Here is a 19,051-nt window from a genome sequence, read left to right as displayed (position 1 = left end):
GGGGAGGGACAGAGAGAGGGGGAGACACAGAATCCAAAGCAGACTCCAGGCTCTGGGCTGTCAGCACAGAGCCTGACACAGGGCTGAAATCCACAAACTGTGAGATCATGATGTGAGCCAAAGTCAGATGTGAGCCACCCAGGCGTCCCTATTTAATCACTTTTTTGTGTGTTTGTATGCTCGTGTTTAATGCCAGATAATCTATTATCACATAGGGACTCAGTATGGAATAACAGAAAAAATAACCCTGGCCTCATACTGCTTATAAGATTTCCAAAAAATGAACATGGTATAAATAATATCTCAGGGGCGCCTGGGTGGCTCAGGCGGTTGAGCGTCAGACTTCGGCTCAGGTCATGATCTCACAGTCTGTGAGTTCGAGCCCCACGTTGGTCTCTGTGCTGACAGCTCAGAGCCTGGAGCCTGTTTCAGATTCTGTGTCGCCCTCTCTCTCTGAACCTCCCCCATTCATGCCCTCTTTCTCTGTCTCAAAAATCAATAAAGGTTAAAAAAAAAAAAGTTTTAAATAAATAAATAAATAAATAAATAAATAATATCTCAGTGATGACTTTCTAAAACTGTAGGGTGCCTGGGTGGCTCAGTCAGTTAAGCATTCGACTCTTGCTTTTGGCTTAGGTCATGATCTCACGGTTTCGTGAGTTTGAGCCCCACATCGGGCTCTGCACTGGCAGTGCGGAGCCTGCTTGTGATTCTCTCTCTCTCCCTCGCTCTCTGCCCCTCCCTCACTCACTCTGTCTCTGTCTTTCTCAAAATAAAATTTTAAAAAACTTAAAAAAAATAAAATTATATAATGCTATTCAATGGAGAATATCAGGTAATGCTGATAATGACATGGGGATTTTTGTGTTTAGTTCTGTTGACTCAAACTTTGAAGTGACATCCAGAAGATTCATTGCATTGTCAAAGCATATTGAGTGAAAAGTGTTTCAAGTGAGAAGAAAATGACTGGGAATACCCCACATTGGTCCAACACAGGTGGACTTAAAGGAATTAAAAGAAGTTTATGAGGTTTAGCAGAGTGTGGTGAGGGAGGAAGGTAGGTGGTATCTTCTGACAGGGGTTGGAGGTGGTGTCAATGATCAAAACTTTTCATAGGAAAGATCATGGGTCTCTGAGAATTTTTGTCCACTAAAAGAATCAAAATTGTGATAAAAAATAAAAATAATATCAGGCGCCTGGGTGGCTCAGTTGGTTAACTGTCGTAGACTCTAAGTCTGAAGTTCTCTTTTGGCCAGCAAAAGAGTGGGACGCAGGATTAAAGCAAGAGATGGCTAATGTCCGGGAAAAGATATGAGCCCCAAATAAGGGTCCTTGCCCTGTATTTATTAAGATAAGAAGGCTTACAAACGTGATGGGCATGTACAAAGAGACAAAGAAACTGTGAGCATTAACTTGGGGATGTGAGGGAAAAGGGGGTTTTGAAGATATACAGTGTTTGGGGTTTGGGTCAATATAAAACAGAATCCTGGCGCCGGGCAGATGGGTAGATGGTTGTTAACGGCAGACATGAGACGCCGTGTCTGTTTATCTTAGCTAGCCTGGGGGATGAGACAGATAGGGGGAATAACCTCAGGGTTAACAAGGCACCTTTTCTTTTGTTAACCATCTCCGCTCTGGGCTGCTTTGCCTGCAGCACAGCGGTCCATAGTCCGAATTCACCAGTTTACCTAACTTGGCCCCTTCCTCTTGTGAAAGCAGCTTTTCTGCTATGGTACTAAATTGGGGGGCATTTTTGCCTTGCATGCCTAATCTTGTTCACCTTATATACCTTTGTATTGAGAGCCTTTGCACCCATTCCTATTTTGGGACTTTGCCCCTCCTTCTCTATTCTGGGGGCTCTGCACACCCTTCTATTCTGGGGTGCCTTTGCATCCCCTCTATATTCTGGGGTGCCAGTCTTTTTTACTCGAACTTGGGTGTGAGCATTCTATGGCTTTGTATTTCTTTATGCCTTGTTAACCCATTGGTGTAAGCCCGGGGATTTCTATGCTTATTCTCCACAGTTAACTTCAGCTCAGGTCATGATCTCACAGTCTGTGAGTTCGAACCCCATGTCGGGCTCTGTGCTAACAACTCAGAGCCTGGGGCCTGCTTTGGATTCTCTCTCTGCCTCTCCCCGCTTGCACTCCGTCTCTCTCTCTCAAAAATAAATAAACATTAAAAAAATTTTTTTTCAACGTTTTTTATTTATTTTTGGGACAGAGAGAGACAGAGCATGAACGGGGGAGGGGCAGAGAGAGAGGGAGACAAAGAATTGGAAACAGGCTCCAGGCTCTGAGCCATCAGCCCAGAGCCCAACGCAGGGCTCGAACTGACGGACCGCGAGATCGTGACCTGGCTGAAGTCGGACGCTTAACCGACTGCGCCACCCAGGCGCCCCAAACATTAAAATTTTTAAAAAGTAAAAAAATAAAAATAAATAAAAATAATGTAATTAAAATAATTTACCACAAATTATTGTTTAGCACTCTTTTACCTTAGTTTACAGTATATTTTTTCTCTTAAATAAATGATAAAATAGTGCATTTCCAATTCAGCAATATTTAGGGGTCAGAGCTGACAACGAGTTTCTCCTTGACCAAACTTTAGTAGGCTCCTCAGAATCCTATTCCCAACTAGACCTCAACGTTTGGACTTCTGTGCCCATCTTTGCATTGCCCAATTGTAGCAAGAATCCAATTAAGTTGATGTAGGCAGAATCCACCTCTGCTTAATAGCTCCTTGAATATCTCATCAAATTGCTCATCCCACCATCCCCCAGTTGGTACTGATCACCATGGCCTGCTTTCAGCAAGAATCCCCCTTACCCATGAAGTTTCCCCTTAGTACCTTTCCATCCACTGACTCCCACACTGCTTCTTGGCTATGAACCCCTAGTTGTTCATGCTGTATTTGGAATTGAGCTACTTTCTATACTGAGGTCTCTTTCCCCCCCATTACAATCGTTCCTTATTAAAATCTGCTTATACTGCTTTAACTACTGTTCAGCTCTGGTTTTCTTTAATTTTTTAATGTTTATTTAATTTGGAGAGAGAGAGAGAGAGAGACAGAGCATGAGTGGGAGAAAGGCAGAGAGAGAGGGAGACACAGAATCCGAAGCAGGCTCCAGGCTCTGAGCTATCAGCACAGAGCCTGATGCAGGGCTTAGACTCACAAACACTGAGATTGTGACCTGAGCCAAAGTCAGATGCTCAACTGACTGAGCCACCCAGGTGCCCCTGGTTTTCTTTAATAGACCTAGAATATTATTATTTTTTGTGAAATAAAATTAATTTTTAGAAAATTTTGTCAGTTGTTGGTACTTAAAAGAAACTTTCAAAGAGTTTCATTTCATTTCACTTTTATTTTACATCTTTAATCACTTGACTTTTATGATGACTAACTTCATAAACATAATACTTGGTAATTAAAAAGTATATGTGGGTAAATGTACAATTCTGCATTTCTATGATGTCTATAAAATTGTATTAAAATTAATTTTATTTGTTGTATTTTTGAGAGTGCCTCATGTAAAATACAGTTTAATGTATGTAAAAATAAAACCTGTACTTAAATTATATAAATACAATTTTTTAAAGTTTATTTTGAGAGACAGGGAGAGAGAGTGAGCAGGGGACAGGCAGAGAGAGAGAGAGAGAGAGAGAGAGAGAGAGAGAAATTCCAAGCAGGCTCCACACTGTCAGTGCAGAGCCCTACATGGGGTTTGATCTTACCAACCAAACTGTGAGATCATGACCTGAGCTGAAATCAAGAGTCAGACATTTAACCAACCGAGCCACCCAGGCACTCCTAAATAATCATTTTAGTCCAATATATTTAAGCAACATATTTGTTATGTATGATAAATGATGATACCTTTCTGGCCTCTAGTAAATTCAAGAGAATTATTGTGCCTCAAAAAAAGAGCTGTTCTTTTTCTTCATTAGCCCATCGTCCTCTAATTGAAAATGTGCACACTCTCTTTAAGAAGTTTAACTGTGTTTATATTTTTCATGGGCTCAGGTTTTATAAAAGCACCCAGTGGCTTACCTTGAATGGGGGACTCCATTACCTAGGAATGTTGACTCATTTAAGTGTTTCCTGAAGAAAATTGCATGCCCTAAATCATCCCAGGGCCAGGTATCAGGCAACTAGAGATCACCTCTATAACCTGAAGTCCACTGGAATTGTTCAAAGTAGCCAATTCTCAGCTGTTTGCTCTGCCCTGCCCTGCCTTTCCCATGGAAAACACAACAAAGGCTCTGGGTTAGGCCTTTCCTTGGCTCCTGCTTCTGCCTCCTAAACAAATCCCAGCGTTCCTTCTGTGACCTTTCGTGGTATGCTGTGCCTCTCATTTCTAGGGACACAGTGAATAACATTAAACTTCTCTCTCAATGTCATTGACCTGTCCATGCTGTCACTAAGTCGCCTTTATAAAGTAAGACCTGGGCCCAAATCAGCCTCCCTCAGCTGTATAATACTACATCTCATGACCCATTTCTCGGCACCCTCATCTTCTTTTTCTTTTTTTTTTTTTTTTTTTTTTTTAATTTTTTTTTCAACATTTATTTATTTTTGGGACAGAGAGAGACAGAGCATGAACGGCGGAGGGGCAGAGAGAGAGGGAGACACAGAATCGGAAACAGGCTCCAGGCTCTGAGCCATCAGCCCAGAGCCCGACGCGGGGCTCGAACTCACGGACTGTGAGATCGTGACCTGGCTGAAGTCGGACGCTTAACCGACTGCGCCACCCAGGCGCCCCAGTAGTTTAAACTATTCATGTTTCTTTTTTTTTCTTCCTTTCCTTCCTTTTTTCTTCCCATCCTCCCTTCCTTTCTCCTTCCCTCCTTCCTCCTCTTCCTCCACTCACCCTCCCTCTCCTCTTCTTCCTCCTTTACCATAAATAGTCTGTACTCTCAATTCAGACACTGTCCCTGTAATTGCAAGTGAAGTGAAAATTGATGTGGGAAACAAAGGCAAGAGAAAAAAATTAAATTTCCTTACTGTCTAAAGCCCATTGACAAGTCCTTGAAACAGGCAGTGACCTTCCACTAGGCACTCAGCTGCCTTGATGTTGACACTTTGCTAAAGTCACAAGGCAATCTTAACATTATCCCAACCTCAAGGATCCTGTGAGGCTACTGTAAGCATTTAGAAATTCCTACGGAAATTTTCTTTATCCCTAGCCCCCAACGTATATGTTGGCAGTCATACTCCAAGCATACGCCTACTGATAACATCTGAAGGGTCTCCTGAGATTTTACTAAACAGTAATAAATGTAACAAGGTTTCTAACAGCGGCTAGCCCCTCAGGGCCCTGGAAACATTGTGTGTATAATCATCACCTGTCACAACCCCAATGTAGCTTTCTGCCCCTGAGTCCTGTTCCTGTGCTTTAATAAAACCACCTTTTTGCACCAAAGACATCTGAAGAATTCTTTCTTGGCCATCAGCTCTGAACCCCAACATTTCCACATCAGAAATCACTTCCTAGCAAAGAAATGAGATCATGCTGTTCCAAATCTTTATTTCTGGGTTCAGACAGTCACTTTCGCACAGTTGCTGCCACCAGGACCACATCAGCCACCGTCCCGGCACATTGAAAAGCATTTATAATGGTCCTTTCCAGATGGGTGGCATATTCCTAGAGGGAATCAGTATATCAGCTTTTGGGCTAAGAAGGATCGTTTGAATTAAAGGGTGCTGCTGCCTGGGTTGCCCTCCATCAGCACCCCCACCTGCAAGAAAGTGCCTCCCTGGGCACAATAACCCTCCTGCCTCCTCCCCAGAGGCAATCTGCCGATCTGACCCCTGACCCCTGACCCAGCCAAAGCACCCAAACTTAAAATTTTCATCTACACAGATTTAAAAACCAGCAAGGAAATACGAGTGCACTGAGTGGACTCGAACTGACATTTGATGAGATGTGTCCACGTGGTTTTGTGGCTTTGGGAAATAGCCACAAGAACGTTTCCAAACATTTCTTTGACCTCCGCATAATACACCCGGCTTCTTGTGAGGAGCGAAGCCCCCGTTCCATCCTCGGCGCCTCGAGGTACCATTTCCCAGCGCCCCTCGCGGGACCACTGGGCCCCACCCCGGCCGGGAGCGAGTCCGCGGGTGTCTGGGGCCAATTGTTCTGGAGAACCACATTACCCAGAAGCCTCTGCGCCTTGCTTGGGGGCACTCTTAAAAGCGCGCGGAAGGCGACTGGGCGGGACTTCCGGTGCCTTCCCCGCGGCGGACATTTTGTCCGCTCTCGGTGGGCCGCTCGGAGTCGAGCCTCGGGATCGCTGGTTCGGCCCGGAGTGACGGAAGCGGGAGGACACGGGAGGAGACTCTGTGCTCGCCGCAGGGAGGCTCGGCGGTGGCAGCGCCCGCGAAGGCTCCGCTGCCCGCGACGGCGGCGCGCGGGTCCCGACCTGGGACTCCTCACGGCCCCGTATGGTCCTCCAGATTGCGATGGCGGCCGCGGTTGGTGGATCCGGCCTAGGTGGGTACTTTGTTCCCCGGACCTTGACGCGTTTCGTCCCTGCGCTCGGAATCACGAAGCCTCGAACGAAGGGTGTCAGTTGAGGCGATTGCGGCCCCGCCTCCAGTGCTCTGGGCCGCGGGGGCCCGCTGTGGGAGGAGCCCCCGTTTGTCACCGCCGTCCAAGTGGTCCTGGCCGAGCGACCGGCACGCGCAGAGGCTTGGAGGGGCGATGAGCCGCGAGGGCCGGGGAAAGTGGGGCCGTCGTGTTTGCGGGGGGGGGGGTAGCGGTCGAGCGGAAGCCTTGCGTGGACTGGCCGGGGGAGCCGCGGAGCAGCGGGAGGCGATTTGGGCTCCGGGGGGCGGGACGAGCCCGGGGGGGGGGCGGGACGAGCCCGGGGGCCGGTGAGGAGCCTCGGACTCCGGGAGTGCTGTGGCGGCTGGAGAGGTTGCAGGTGGAGACGTGGTTGGCAGGGTTTCCTCAGTGTCGGATGTCGGATGTCGGGTGACGGCTGCTCTGAAAGTAGCAGTCAGGGGTTGTCACAGGTCCGTGTCCGGTTTTTCTCCCCGGAGGTCCGAGAGAGTGCGGCAGAGAGCTGCCCCGCGGGAGTCGGGAGTTGCGCTCGGGACGTGGCACAGCCGAGGCGCCTCGCAGGGGAGGTGTCCCGCGGGCATCTGGGGAGGGGGCTGGGGTGGAGACCACTGAGGGATGAGGCCTCGGGTCGGGAAGCCGGATTCGGGGGAAGAAGATTAAGGATGTGTCTGTCGTGTGTGGTCCTTGGGGTGAGAGACCGGAGGGCAGGGAGGAGGGGGTGGAGGCCCTCATTCCCTCCAGGGAGAGTCCCTGCTGGAGGAGGAGAGGGCCGGAGGGTGTGAGGAGCCTGGCCTGGGATGCAGGGGCAGGTGTGAGGCGCCCCGGATTGGCCGGTGTGTGGACCCAGCAAAGGTTCTGCGCGTGGAGCAGGCGAGAGTCAGCCGGGCGGGGGGAGCCGCCGTAGCCCAGTCCAGGAGCTCCCCAGCTGTTCAGGTAAGGAGAGACCGTGGACGTCTTAGAGGGGCGGCCCGCAGACTCCGCAGAGGAGGGTATACCAGTAGGCCGGTTTGGTGAAGGGACAGGGGTACACACCTGGCTCGCATGAGCAAGTGGGCGAAGATTAACGTGTGTAGCTCTAAGTGGATACTGATGCCCGGTGACGGGTCAAAGCGCCTGCCTCTGTCTGATTATGATGGAAAGTCTTAAGTATCACGTTTTCTGAAAAGCTGAAAAAGAAATCCCATCACTTCATTTGCACCAAAACCATCTGGATAAAAAGCCAATTCAAAGATCTTTGATCTGTGTTGATGTGTGTGACCCAAACAGCAGCCCTGTTTAGGTGGGTACCACCACTGTCTGCTCTACCCGTGAGGACGTGGTGACACCGGTCTTTGTTCGCACAGCTGGGCGGAGGCGGCACTAAGGTCTCAGTATCTGAGGTGAGACATTCAGAAATCGTGGGCGCGGAAGGGCAGGGCAGGGGTTACAGGAGTCGTTCAGTCGGTGGTGCCCCGTGTGGTGGCCTGCCGTCCTCAGCCCCCTCTTCCCTCTTACTGCCGGGTTGCTTTGATGGTGCAAGCACTTAGGATCTCTGCATAGGTGAGTCCTCGGTCCTCAGTCAGTGCACTTGCCCATGATCTTGGTAACCCAGTATGGCAAATGCTGGTGTCTTAGCAATGTTCGCCGCCCTTGTACTTGCCTTTGGGTGTGGGGATGCTGGTGTCACTAACGGTCTGTACCTTGAATTTGGTGCAGGGGCATGAAGTGTGGAACGGTGTCCAGGTATAGGAACAAGCTTGGGCAAAAACATCCCTGGAGGCGGAACTGCGAGTGTTCAGGGAGCCTCAGGTCTCCGTTATGTTTGGTGTGATCAGCGAGCAGGGGACAGAATTCACCTCTGGAACAGCAGCCTATGGAGCTGGGCTTCTGTTTTGGGAGTGGTGGGAGCCATGGAAGGTTTAGAGCAGAGGAGTGATCCGATTGGTCTTCACAGGCTTTCTCTGGCTGCACGGTGAAGAAGATTGCGGTGAGGAAAGAAGACTGTTGATGGCTGGACTAGATTGGTGGTTCTGGAGGTGAGGGACGGGTGCTGGATTCTGGGTTTGTTTTTTGTGTCTCTTTACGTAGGGCCAACCGGACTTTCTGATGTGGGTGGTGAGAGAGAGGAGAGGACTCAGGGATGACCTCACAGCTCCCACAGTTTTTGGCGTGAGAAGGTATAAGGATGGAACAATTCTCAATTGAGACAGCGAAGTTGGTGGTGGGAGTAACTTCCGGAAATAATATCAGGAGTTGGGCTTTGACCACGTTGAGTCTGTAGCGTCTAAAGACATCTGAGTGGAGGTTTCAGGTAGGCAGCTGGACGCACAGGAGGGATCCAAGTCCACAAAGTGGCAGCCAGTACATGGATTAGAGTAGAGCTGCGTGTCAGATTTATAGAGAGGATCTTTTTGTCACAGTGGCAGTACCATTAAGGGTCTGGAGGGGGGTGGACACGGCAGAGAGGGAGTCACTTACGGGACAAAGGGAGTGTAGTTAGTGTCCATGGTGGGGGAGATAATAGGGTCTGGCGGGGTGGGGGGAGTCTTCCAGAGAGGGGAGACATGAGATGAGTGCTGGGGCGTAACGGTAACAGAGATGAGATGAAAGTGAGGCCAAAGCAGGCGCCCGTTTCCTTTCCTGGGTGCTTCCCAGGCTTTCCTGGTGACCTGTAGTGGGACCTAGGGAGTTTCTGCCAAACTCAGAGGTAGGTTAGCTCAGAGGCTGATTGGGTCAGCTGGCAGAGTGACTGTGCTTGGGGTACAAGGCCAGTGGGTGCGGGCTCTGAATGAGAACATTTGTCAAGTGTTAAGCCCGACTGATGGGGATATGGCATCCTTGGTACGTAACGGCAAAGTGGGAAGGGGCTGGGCTTATCTGATGTCTATATGTGGTTCCGGATTGCTGAAATCGAATCAAAGAATAGGGCCAGGAAGGGAGGATTTAAAAGCTGGGTTTAGAGATACACGGCACTGGGAACCATCAGCTGGAGCCAGATGTGATCTTGGCTGCAATAACCAAGAATTCTGTGGGTGCTGCCTGCACATTTGCACGTGGGAGGTACCTGTGTTGGGGGTATCCATAGGCCTGAGGGAGGTGTGGTCTAAAGAGCGATGTGTACTGGAGATGGAATCTGAGTTCATAGCCTGGGGGCTTTAGAGGAGAATTCTGAGCTCACGTTTGTATGTAAGAGGCGTGATCTCCGGACCAGGGGAACTAGCTGGCAGAAGTGTCTGTTTGTCCCCCACCTGTTGTTCTGGGCTGGACAGAATGATTACTAGGAAATGAGGAACGAGTGAGCCGGCACCGATCACACAAGGGTCTGGTATCCTGTCTGAGTTGGGGAGCTGAGGAGGAAAGTGAAGGTGTGGTGGATAGACCAGGAGTCCTGGGGAGAGCTGCTGCCCCCGTGTTCAGTTATTGATGTCAATCAGGGTCATGTGACTTTGAAGGATGCACTTGTGTGTTTCTCTTGGGAAGAGTGGCCCAGAGACTTGAGTCACACGGTCTTCCTGGGTAAGGCCCCACATACCCGTTTTCTGGGCCGTGCTCTACTGTTTTCCCTCAGAGGTTGCCATTTTCTTCCCAAAGCTGCCGTGGGCACTGCCATTTTCCCTCAGTAACACAGGTTTTCTGGGTGCCGGGGTTCAGCTGTGTGAACTGCCTCCTTCAGTCCCTGTGGTCAGTCCCGTGGACTACCCTGCTTGCCGTTTTCCTGGCTGTATGTGGCTCTGTCCACATTCGTGATAACCTCTGTGCTCCAGATTCTACCCTTTCGTATAATTGGCATTTCCTTGGGCCTACCTGTGTCATGAATTGTCATCATGGCCACTGCCTGTGGGGCCCATGGTGCTGATCTGCAAGACATTTCTGGTGTTCATTTTGCAATATTTAATTGTCCTTTAATCTCTTGTGGGCAGGCTGCTCTGGGCCACTGCTTTCCTACTTGCCCTGTCTTTCCTCTACGACTTGTTTCTTCCAGATTTTTTGTGGTTGCTGAACATAGCAGGGGAAAGAAATCTGAGTGCCTGACTGAGAGGTCATGACTCTAGCCATGGCTGGAGGGACGTGGACAGGCCCTGGTGAGTGGGAGCGTGGGGAGGGAGCTTCGGGGCTGGCTTCAAATAGCACCATAAACCTATCCTGGGCACCACTCCTGTTTGGTGCCCAGGTTATAAACCACACCTATTTCTATCTTTTTCTCCTCGTTCTGGACACTTATTTATCGTTTCTGTCCAGACCTCCAACCCAGGGCTGTCCACGCCCACTCACCAGTGCTCTCTGCTGCTCTTTCTGCAGTGCCATCCTGTGTTGGACAATGCTGATGTGTCTGAGACATACATCTGTTCTTAAATTGTTTTTGAACACCAGTTGCTCATTTTAAATCAGATTTTCCTGGGCCTAGACATACATTTCTGTGTAGTGCCCACCAATAGCTAAGGCCCTTCAAAAATCATCTGCAGAGGAGTAAATTGGATATCCTACTTGCTGGTTCTCCCTGACCTACACCCCGTCTTGGGTCTTTGTCCCTTGTGAAGGCTTCCTCATTCTGTGACCCTTTGAGGCCCAGTATTGCACAGCAGCTTTTTCTTTAACCTGATCCCACATCTGCTGTCCTACCGACACCCCCGTGGGCTAAATACGAGACACGTGTGTGATGGGGTTGCCCCTTCTCCAAAGTCCCCATTCACTTAAAGAGCATTTTTCTGCCCGCAGGTTATTGGTGCGTGGCGAAAGATGAAGAGGCACCTTCTGAGCAGACCGTTTCTTTAGGAGTCTCCCATGATAGCATTTCCAAGGCAGGTTCATCAACCCAGATGGCTCACCCTTGTGACATTTGTGGCCCCATCGTGAAAGACCTCTTACACCTGGATGAACACCAGGAAATATGCCAAGGACTGAAACCTTACACCTGCGGGGCATGTGGGAGACAGTTCTTGTTCAGTGCAAACTTTCATCAGCATCAGAAGCAGTACAGTGTAGAGAAACCTGTCAGAAGAGACAGAGGCAAGACCTCATCTGGGAAGAACTGTAGGGTTTGTGAAGAACCTCACCTGTCGGGAAAGCCCTTTCTGTGTGAGGAGCAGTGGAGCCTCCAGGCCAGTCTGGGCAGTCACCAGCGACAGGCCACCCACAGCAAGAGGAAGAGGAGGACTGGGAGCGGGGAGGCCTCTCACGGCGGACAGATGCAGTACAGCTGCAGCGAATGCGGGAAGGCCTTCAACCGCAAAGACACGCTTGTCCAGCACCAGAGAATCCACACCGGAGAAAGGCCCTACGAGTGCAGCGAATGCGGGAAGGCCTTCAGCCGCAAAGCCACACTTATCCAGCACCAGAGAATCCACACCGGAGAAAGGCCTTACGAATGCAAAGAATGTGGGAAAGCCTTTAGCCGCAAAGACAATCTTACTCAGCACAAAAGAATTCACACCGGAGAAATGCCTTACAAGTGTAGCGAGTGTGGAAAATACTTTAGCCATCACTCCAACCTCATCGTACACCAGAGAGTTCACAATGGAGCGAGGCCTTATAAGTGTAACAACTGTGGGAAAGTCTTCAGACACAAATCCACACTTGTTCAGCATGAGAGCATCCATACTGGAGAAAATCCTTACGTTTGCAGTGATTGTGGGAAATCCTTTGGCCACAAGTACACCCTCATTAAACACCAGAGAATTCACACTGAGGCAAGGCCTTTTGAGTGCATCGACTGTGGGAAATTCTTTAGTAGAAGCTCTGACTTTATTGCACACCAGAGAGTTCACACAGGGGAAAGGCCATTTGTGTGCAGCAAATGTGGGAAAGATTTCATCAGAACATCCCACCTTGTTAGGCACCAAAAAGTTCACACTGGAGAAAGGCCATACGAGTGCAACGAATGTGGGAAAGCCTATAGTTTAAGCTCCCACCTCATTCGGCACCAGAAGGTTCACACTGCAGGACGGCTTTAGGAGTGCTTTCAACACAACAGGACTTGTATGGAGAGGGGCTTTGTGATTGCCCTTGGAGAGGAAGACACCAGTCAGATGTTGAACCTCATGTATCTGAACATTATTAGCACTGGGGAGGGACCTTAAGGATGCCAGGTACAGGGACACTTTCATGGGTTGCGTTGCACTTGCAGACCTGCTCAGGTTCCTTGCCAAATTTGCCACCCAATGTCTGTGGCAGAGACCATCTCAGTTCTACCAGCTTCGTTTCTGTATGTCCTCAGGGACACCTCCAGTCTCTGGAGGAAATTATGAGAATCCTGAATTGAATGGGGTTCCTCATTCCCTCCCCACTGACTGGTAAAGGTGTGGACCTCACCCATCTCTAGCCAAGAGGACCTGAGCTGTGTTCTGGAGGCTTACAGAAGAGCTTTACTTTCTTCATGGACATTGTTGGCCTCGTGTGGTACATGTGACACATTTTTCTCCGAGTCACCCCACCTGGAGAACCACTTGTCTTCTGTTGCTCTGGTCTCTGTGATAATAAAGACATTATTTAAACCATCGTTAATCTTGGACGTTCTTTTTACTGTTTGGATTGGTTTGCAGACAGTAGGCCCTGCCAAATGGAAGCGGTAAACGGTGCTTGTGGGGGCCTCCAGCTTCAGGTACCTCAAATGGAAGAGCAGGCTGGCAGAGAACCACTCTCAGTCCAGTTCTGGTGTTGCTGACACAAGCTTTTTAGGTGAGAGGTCAGGGGTTTGTGGGCCTGATTTTGTCTGATTTCAGCGTAATTTGAGGGTGGTGTTGAGGAAGGTTGTGGCAGCCTTCGCGGTGTTTGGGAGCGGCGTGGATTGAGTGTCTTATTTCCAGCATAGGTGCCACGTTTCCCAGCACTGTTAGGGGAAGCTGTTTCTGAGGACCTGCCAAGTTCCCGCTGCCCTGAAGGCCAGAATCTGATCTGCTGCCCAAGTCTCTGGCTGCAAGACCTACCATCCCAGGAAGGAAACAAAAATAAATTTCGCCCTAGGTGTGAATAATTGGAATTGCGGAGACTGCAGCAAGTGGGAGTGGATGTGCCCATTTTAAAAACGTCCACAAACATTCCAGTCACTGTGGCTGTATGAGATCCGGATGTGTGGAAATTCTTAGGATCTCCAGGGCTGTGTCACTCTCTGACCAAGGTCAGTGGCAGAGCAAAGAATGTAAAGTTTACCTTGATACTTGTACCTCCCTGGCTCTTTACGCAGTGTCTTTGCCGCATGGGCAAGAACTGGCACAGACATTGTGGTCCAAAGTTGTAGTTTTTGTGACCAGCCAGAGCTTCTGGGGACTCCCTTGCAAACAGCCTTCACTGCTTGCCAGTTTTCCTTAGTGCTGAGGAAGAGACTCTCTTCACAGGGCATTTGGAGAGAGAGGGTAGAGTCACTATATTGGTGCTCGATCTGGTGTTCCAGTAGAAGCACAAGACCTGGATGTTAGTGGAATCATTTTTTATAGTTTCTTTAAGGTGTAGTCCACATGCAGTATACTGCACACACTTAAAGCGTACCGTTTGGTAAGCCTTAACATATGCACAAACCTGAGGATCACCCAGCCATGTTCTTGGACATACCTACCCCCCAGAGTTACCTCATGCCCCTTCCTAATACTTCCCGTGTCTTCCCTAGGCAACCGTTGATTTACTTCCAGTATGGATAAATGTGTCTTTTCTAGATTCTTCTTTATAGTGGAACCTTAGAAGTTTGTTATCATCTGCTGTCTTCCATGCAGCCTTATTTTAAGAGTCACTCCTGTTGTGTGTATAAATAGCTCGTTCTCTTCATTGCTGAGTAATGCTCTGATGGGATATACTACAGTTTATCCCTTTATCTTAATTGCCTTTTGTTTTTCCCCCCAAATTCTGAGTATTCAAAACAAAGTTCCTGCAAATGTTAATATAAGGTCTTTATATGGACATTTTGAGCTGAGGAAATTTCTAAACAAAGTGTTGAATGTGTGGCCTTGTCTCTTACCATTTATGGTAAAATGTAATAGGGAAGAGAGAAATGTAGGGAAGAACTATTAAACAGAAAAGACCCAAGATTTGATGATTTGGGAAATTCTTATCCTGTCTTAGTTGCAAAAGACATTGAAAGGAAGTGATTCATGGTGAGAAAAGCATGTTCTGGAGAACTAGCCACAGGTGTTGCTGTACAACCTTTTGTAAGATCTCAGCAAGATGAGAAGAACAGTATGCGGGCACATGACATTTCTTTGAAGAGATTGTGACTAAGCAGGCCCCTCTGCATCCCGAGAGCACCTAAGAAGCTTAAAGGTATCCCACGGCCAGCTCAGCAAAAGTCAAAAATAGATAACGGGATCATTCAGGGGGGAAGTCTGTGGACCAACCTCTTGTGTAATGGAGTCAATCTCTGGTAGATACAGAAGAGCCACAAAGCTCTCAAGAAATTCATTCTAGTAGAAATAACGTTGGATCTCAAAGGGACAGAGTACAAAATTAGGACTTCCAATATTCTACACACATGAAACTGGCTAAGCAAATTTCTAAACTGTAAACCTTTGTTACCTGTGATGGGAAAGGAGGACTCCGAGGGCCGAGTAGAACCCAGGGTGGGGAGCTGTGAGCCCAGTGGCCAGAGGCCTGAACCACAGAATATATTCCCAGGCCTTGGTACCTAATGTAGTTTGCTAAACTTGATTTCAAATTTTCTTGGGACTTGTGGCTTTTACTTATTTTTTCATTTTCTCCCGCTTTGAAACAATACGTATACTGTTATCCTAGGTCTATTCCACCATTTTATTTTTGGAGCAGTTACCTTGTTTTCTAATTTTACAGATCCACAGATGGAGAGAGGATTTGAGCCGGGGGTGGATTATATCCAAACCCTCACCATTACCTGATTTAGACAATTTAGATGATGAGATTTGGGTGTTAGAGTTGATACTGTAATAGAATGAGACTTTTTGTGATCTTGGGATGGGCATAATATATTTTGCAAGTAGGACACATAACGAATCTGAGGACCAGACAGTGAACTGTAGTGGATGGAATCACTGCTCCCCAAAATGTCCCTGCCCTAATCCCCAGAACCTGTGAATGTTAATGTAGATGGCCAATGGGACTTTGCATGTGTAATGTAATGCAGTTTTTGGTGAGACTTAACCAGGTGGGTTCAATGTAATCACACGAGTCTTTGAAAATGGAACCTTTCCCAGCTGCAGGGAGACAGAGGCAGATGGAAGAGTCAGATAGGGCTGTATAAGGCCCTTTGACGGCCCATTGCTGGTTCTGACAAAAAAGCTAGGAGCCAAGTTGAGCATCACACATCTGATAGCCAGCGTCTTCAGTCTTGATTCAGCAAGATCAGGCCAGAGTATTGAGTCACAGAAAGAGCTCTTTGAAAAAATTATATGACTTTGCAGATCTCAACACAACCAGAAAGCACCTTGGAAGCTTAGAGATCTGTTCCACAACCACATGGAACTAAATTCTGCCAACAGCCCACACAAGCAGGAATCTGATTTCCCAGAGCCTCCAGAAAGGAACACAACCTGCCAACTTCCAGGCACAGCTGGAGCCCCAGGACCTGGGGGAGAACCCGGCCAGTGCACTGCATTAGAGGTATGCATGCCAGGGTGGGACTTGCCTGCGGAAAGGCTTTGGTTCAGAGAGGAAGGAAGCCGGAGCCTCTAAGTGCCAAACTGCTGGCTTAGGGGTGGGGTGTCAGGTGGGCACCCTGCCAGAGGCCAGGGAGAGCTCTGGACTAACTGGCTGTACCTCTCTGGGCTCTCTGGCCTCCAAGTGTATGGCCCCCCGCCCCCAGCCCCCGCAATCCCTAGCAGTCCAGCTCTGGGGCTCTCCATGTACCCTATTGGCGCAGCCTGGAAATTCTCTTCTCGCCTAATGGCTTCTTGGCAGCAGCGCTGACTCCTTGGCCCTCCTGCACTTTCGAGACGCGCAGCCCCGGTGGCTGCCCTGACCCTGTTCTGCACCCTTGGCAGCCTGCTCCCTCCGTGGCCCAGCCTCCAGGCTGGCTCCTGCCCCACTGTCCCCACACTACTCCCACCTTCCCCCTGCATCCCTAAGGCTGCTTCCCTTACCTGCTCCTGCACCTACTGTCTACTGCACCCCGGTGTCTATAACCCACCTTCTACCACCTGGTCTTGAGTTTGGCTGGGTGCTGTAGGCCCCTGTGCCATCCCTGGCACCTCAAGGTTTTAGCTTTTCTCTGCCTCCCGAGCCTGCTGCAAAATCACTCCCTCTCCCTCACCCTATGCCACAGAGGAAACCCTGAAATAAGTGTAGTTCTATTAGATCTGGGTGAGAGGAAGTGGTCCAAAGGATCCAGAAAGCTGTGGACCTCCTCTGGGTGGTGAGATCATTCTGAGGTTTGAGGGAAACCCTGGGGTTTGCAGTACCAATGTGAACAAGAGGGCTGCTTCCCATTCGAGGGTAATAGGGGCTTTTTCCATCACAGGTGTACCTAAATCAGGGTATTCTACTGGGCACCTATAAGTGGTTCCCTAGGAATAAGTGAAGATCCATCCTCTGGTCAGATACTCAAGTCTTTCCATCAGAAAGACTGTTCTCACATGGTGACAATTTCATTCTCTGATTTTCAGGTGTTTGTCGTTTTTGTTTTTGTTTTTTCCCTGCCTGGCAAAGACTCTCATTTATTTTCTTTCCTGTTTTCTGGTCAATTTCTCTGGTCTTTGTTTCCGGCTGTTCAGCGAATCTTACAGAATTCTTCCAGAAATTCAGGGTAGCCACTGGGACACTGCTTCCCAGTAGGGAAACTGGAGTGGAGCCCTCTGATTTCCCTCCCTTCGAGCCTGGAGACAAAAATCAGGGTACAAGACTAATGTGACTAGAATTTAGTTATGAAAGGGTAGGGAGCTACAGTTGGGGGGTACAGGGAAAGAGGAGAGGCAAAGAATTGAGGAGAGATCCACTGAAACTGTTGACCGTGTCCGGATCTATACAAGTTCAAGAGTAAACTATGTGAGGTTTAGGAAAGTACCCCTAGAAGGCAGTATACTGAATAATTCCTGCAGCTCCTGGAGGGCTGGGAATCATTTATGTTCTCATCTGCCAACATGGAAACATCCATTATACAGTGTACAGAACAACAGGTAGAATCCTCAGAAGTATATCACCTAGATAGCGAGACTTAGTTAAACACAGACTAAATTTTGCTCAGGACTCACACCGAAAAGAATTAAAAGCAAACATTCAAAGGAAAAACAGCTACCAAGTACTTTTAGTGAAAGCCATGACAAAATCTGAGACTATTTAAAGGGACACAAGCAAATGCAACACTTACCAATGTAACGTTTATCTTGTCTGGCACCCAGTAAATTTATCATGCACACAAAGGAGCAGGAATGTAAGACATATAGCATATTAGCATAAGAAGAAAATAGAAACAAACACCAAAAGTGACTGAAATGATAAAACTAGACAAATATGTTAAAGAGCTTTTATAAATATACTGCATTTGTTCTTGGAAGCATAGGAAAACCAATAACTTGATTAAAAGAGAAATAGATTAAAAACATACAAGAATAGATCTATGTGGAATTTATGGGGAATATATCTAACAAAAAATACACTGCATGGTATGAAAATCAGATAAGATACTGAAGAAGAAAAGATCAGTGAAAGATGTAGTTACAGAAATTATGCAAAATGAACCATATAGAAAGGAAAAAAATGAACAAACAGCAAAAGTGACTTGTAGAAAAATGTCAAGTGGTCTAATACACTATATTTGGTATACTAGAAGCAAGAGCATACAGGGAGGGAAGGAAGGAAGGGAGGAAGGAAGGAGGGAGGGGGGTGGGGGAGAGAGAGAGAGATAGAAAGAAACGAAGGGAGGAAGGAAGGAAAGGAAAAAACAAAACAAAACTGAGTCATGCCTCTATAAAACTAAAAAACCAGAGACTGGTTTTTATGCCAGTACCACACTGTTTTAATTACTACCACTTTGTAGTATAACTTGAAATCTGGAATTGTGATGCCTCCAGTTTTGTTTTTTCAAGATTGCTTTGGCTATGCAAGGTCTTTTGTGGGTCCATACAAATTTTAGGATTGTTTGTTCTAGCTCTGTGAAAAATGTTATTGGTATTTTGATAGGGATTGCAGTAAATGTGTAGGTTGCTTTGGGTAGTGTCGACATTTTAACAATATTTGTTCTTCTAACCCGCAAGCATGGAATGTCTTTACATTTCTTTTCATCATCTTGAATTTCTTTCATCAGTGTTTTATAGTTTTCAGAGTACAGATCTTTCACCTGTTTGGTTAGGTTTATTCCTAGATATATTATTGGTTCCGGTGCAATTGTAAATGGTATTGTTTTCTTAATTTCACTTTTTGCTGTTTTATTATTAGTGTATAGGAATGCAGCAGGTTGCTGTACATTGATTTTGTATCCTGCAACTTTACTGAATTCATTTTTCAGCTCTAGTAGTTTTTTGGTGGAGTCTTCAAGGTTTTGTATATACAGTATCATGTCATCTGCAAATAGTGAAAGTTTTACTTCTTCCTTACCAATTTGGATATCTTTTATTTATT

General features: G+C 47.7%; 1 protein-coding gene across 5 annotated transcripts; it reads left to right on the top strand.

The window, feature by feature from the left end:
- Positions 1–6,211: 6,211 nt before the first annotated feature.
- LOC122493694 (zinc finger protein 134-like) lies at positions 6,212–13,040 on the top strand. 5 transcript variants are annotated; one of them, XM_043598217.1, is made up of 4 exons: positions 6,237–6,493; positions 8,499–8,580; positions 10,527–10,626; positions 11,261–13,040. In XM_043598217.1, exons 3-4 carry the CDS (start codon positions 10,587–10,589, stop codon positions 12,493–12,495), a joined length of 1,275 nt encoding a protein of 424 aa, XP_043454152.1. In that variant the 5' UTR covers positions 6,237–6,493; positions 8,499–8,580; positions 10,527–10,586; the 3' UTR covers positions 12,496–13,040. The 5 variants fall into 5 exon arrangements, with proteins under 5 accessions (XP_043454154.1, XP_043454152.1, XP_043454150.1 ...); XM_043598218.1 differs by lacking the exon at positions 6,237–6,493 and adding an exon at positions 6,519–8,104; XM_043598215.1 differs by lacking the exon at positions 8,499–8,580.
- Positions 13,041–19,051: the final 6,011 nt, after the last annotated feature.

Source organism: Prionailurus bengalensis, chromosome E2 (genome assembly GCF_016509475.1).
Source record: "Prionailurus bengalensis isolate Pbe53 chromosome E2, Fcat_Pben_1.1_paternal_pri, whole genome shotgun sequence".
In the NCBI taxonomy this organism is placed as follows: Eukaryota; Metazoa; Chordata; class Mammalia; order Carnivora; family Felidae; genus Prionailurus; species Prionailurus bengalensis.
Note: the sequence above shows the minus strand (reverse complement) of the source record. Positions and strands in the feature narration are given on the sequence as shown.

What these genes read in the sequence shown, in the direction of transcription:
- LOC122493694 (XM_043598219.1), top strand. Translation starts at nt 6,445, where the DNA reads ATGGTCCTCCAGATTGCGATGGCGGCCGCGGTTGGTGGATCCGGCCTA. An exon ending in GGTTGGTGGATCCGGCCTAG is followed by an intron (nt 6,494 to 11,260) that starts GTGGGTACTTTG and finishes TTCTGCCCGCAG; the next exon opens with GTTATTGGTGCGTGGCGAAA.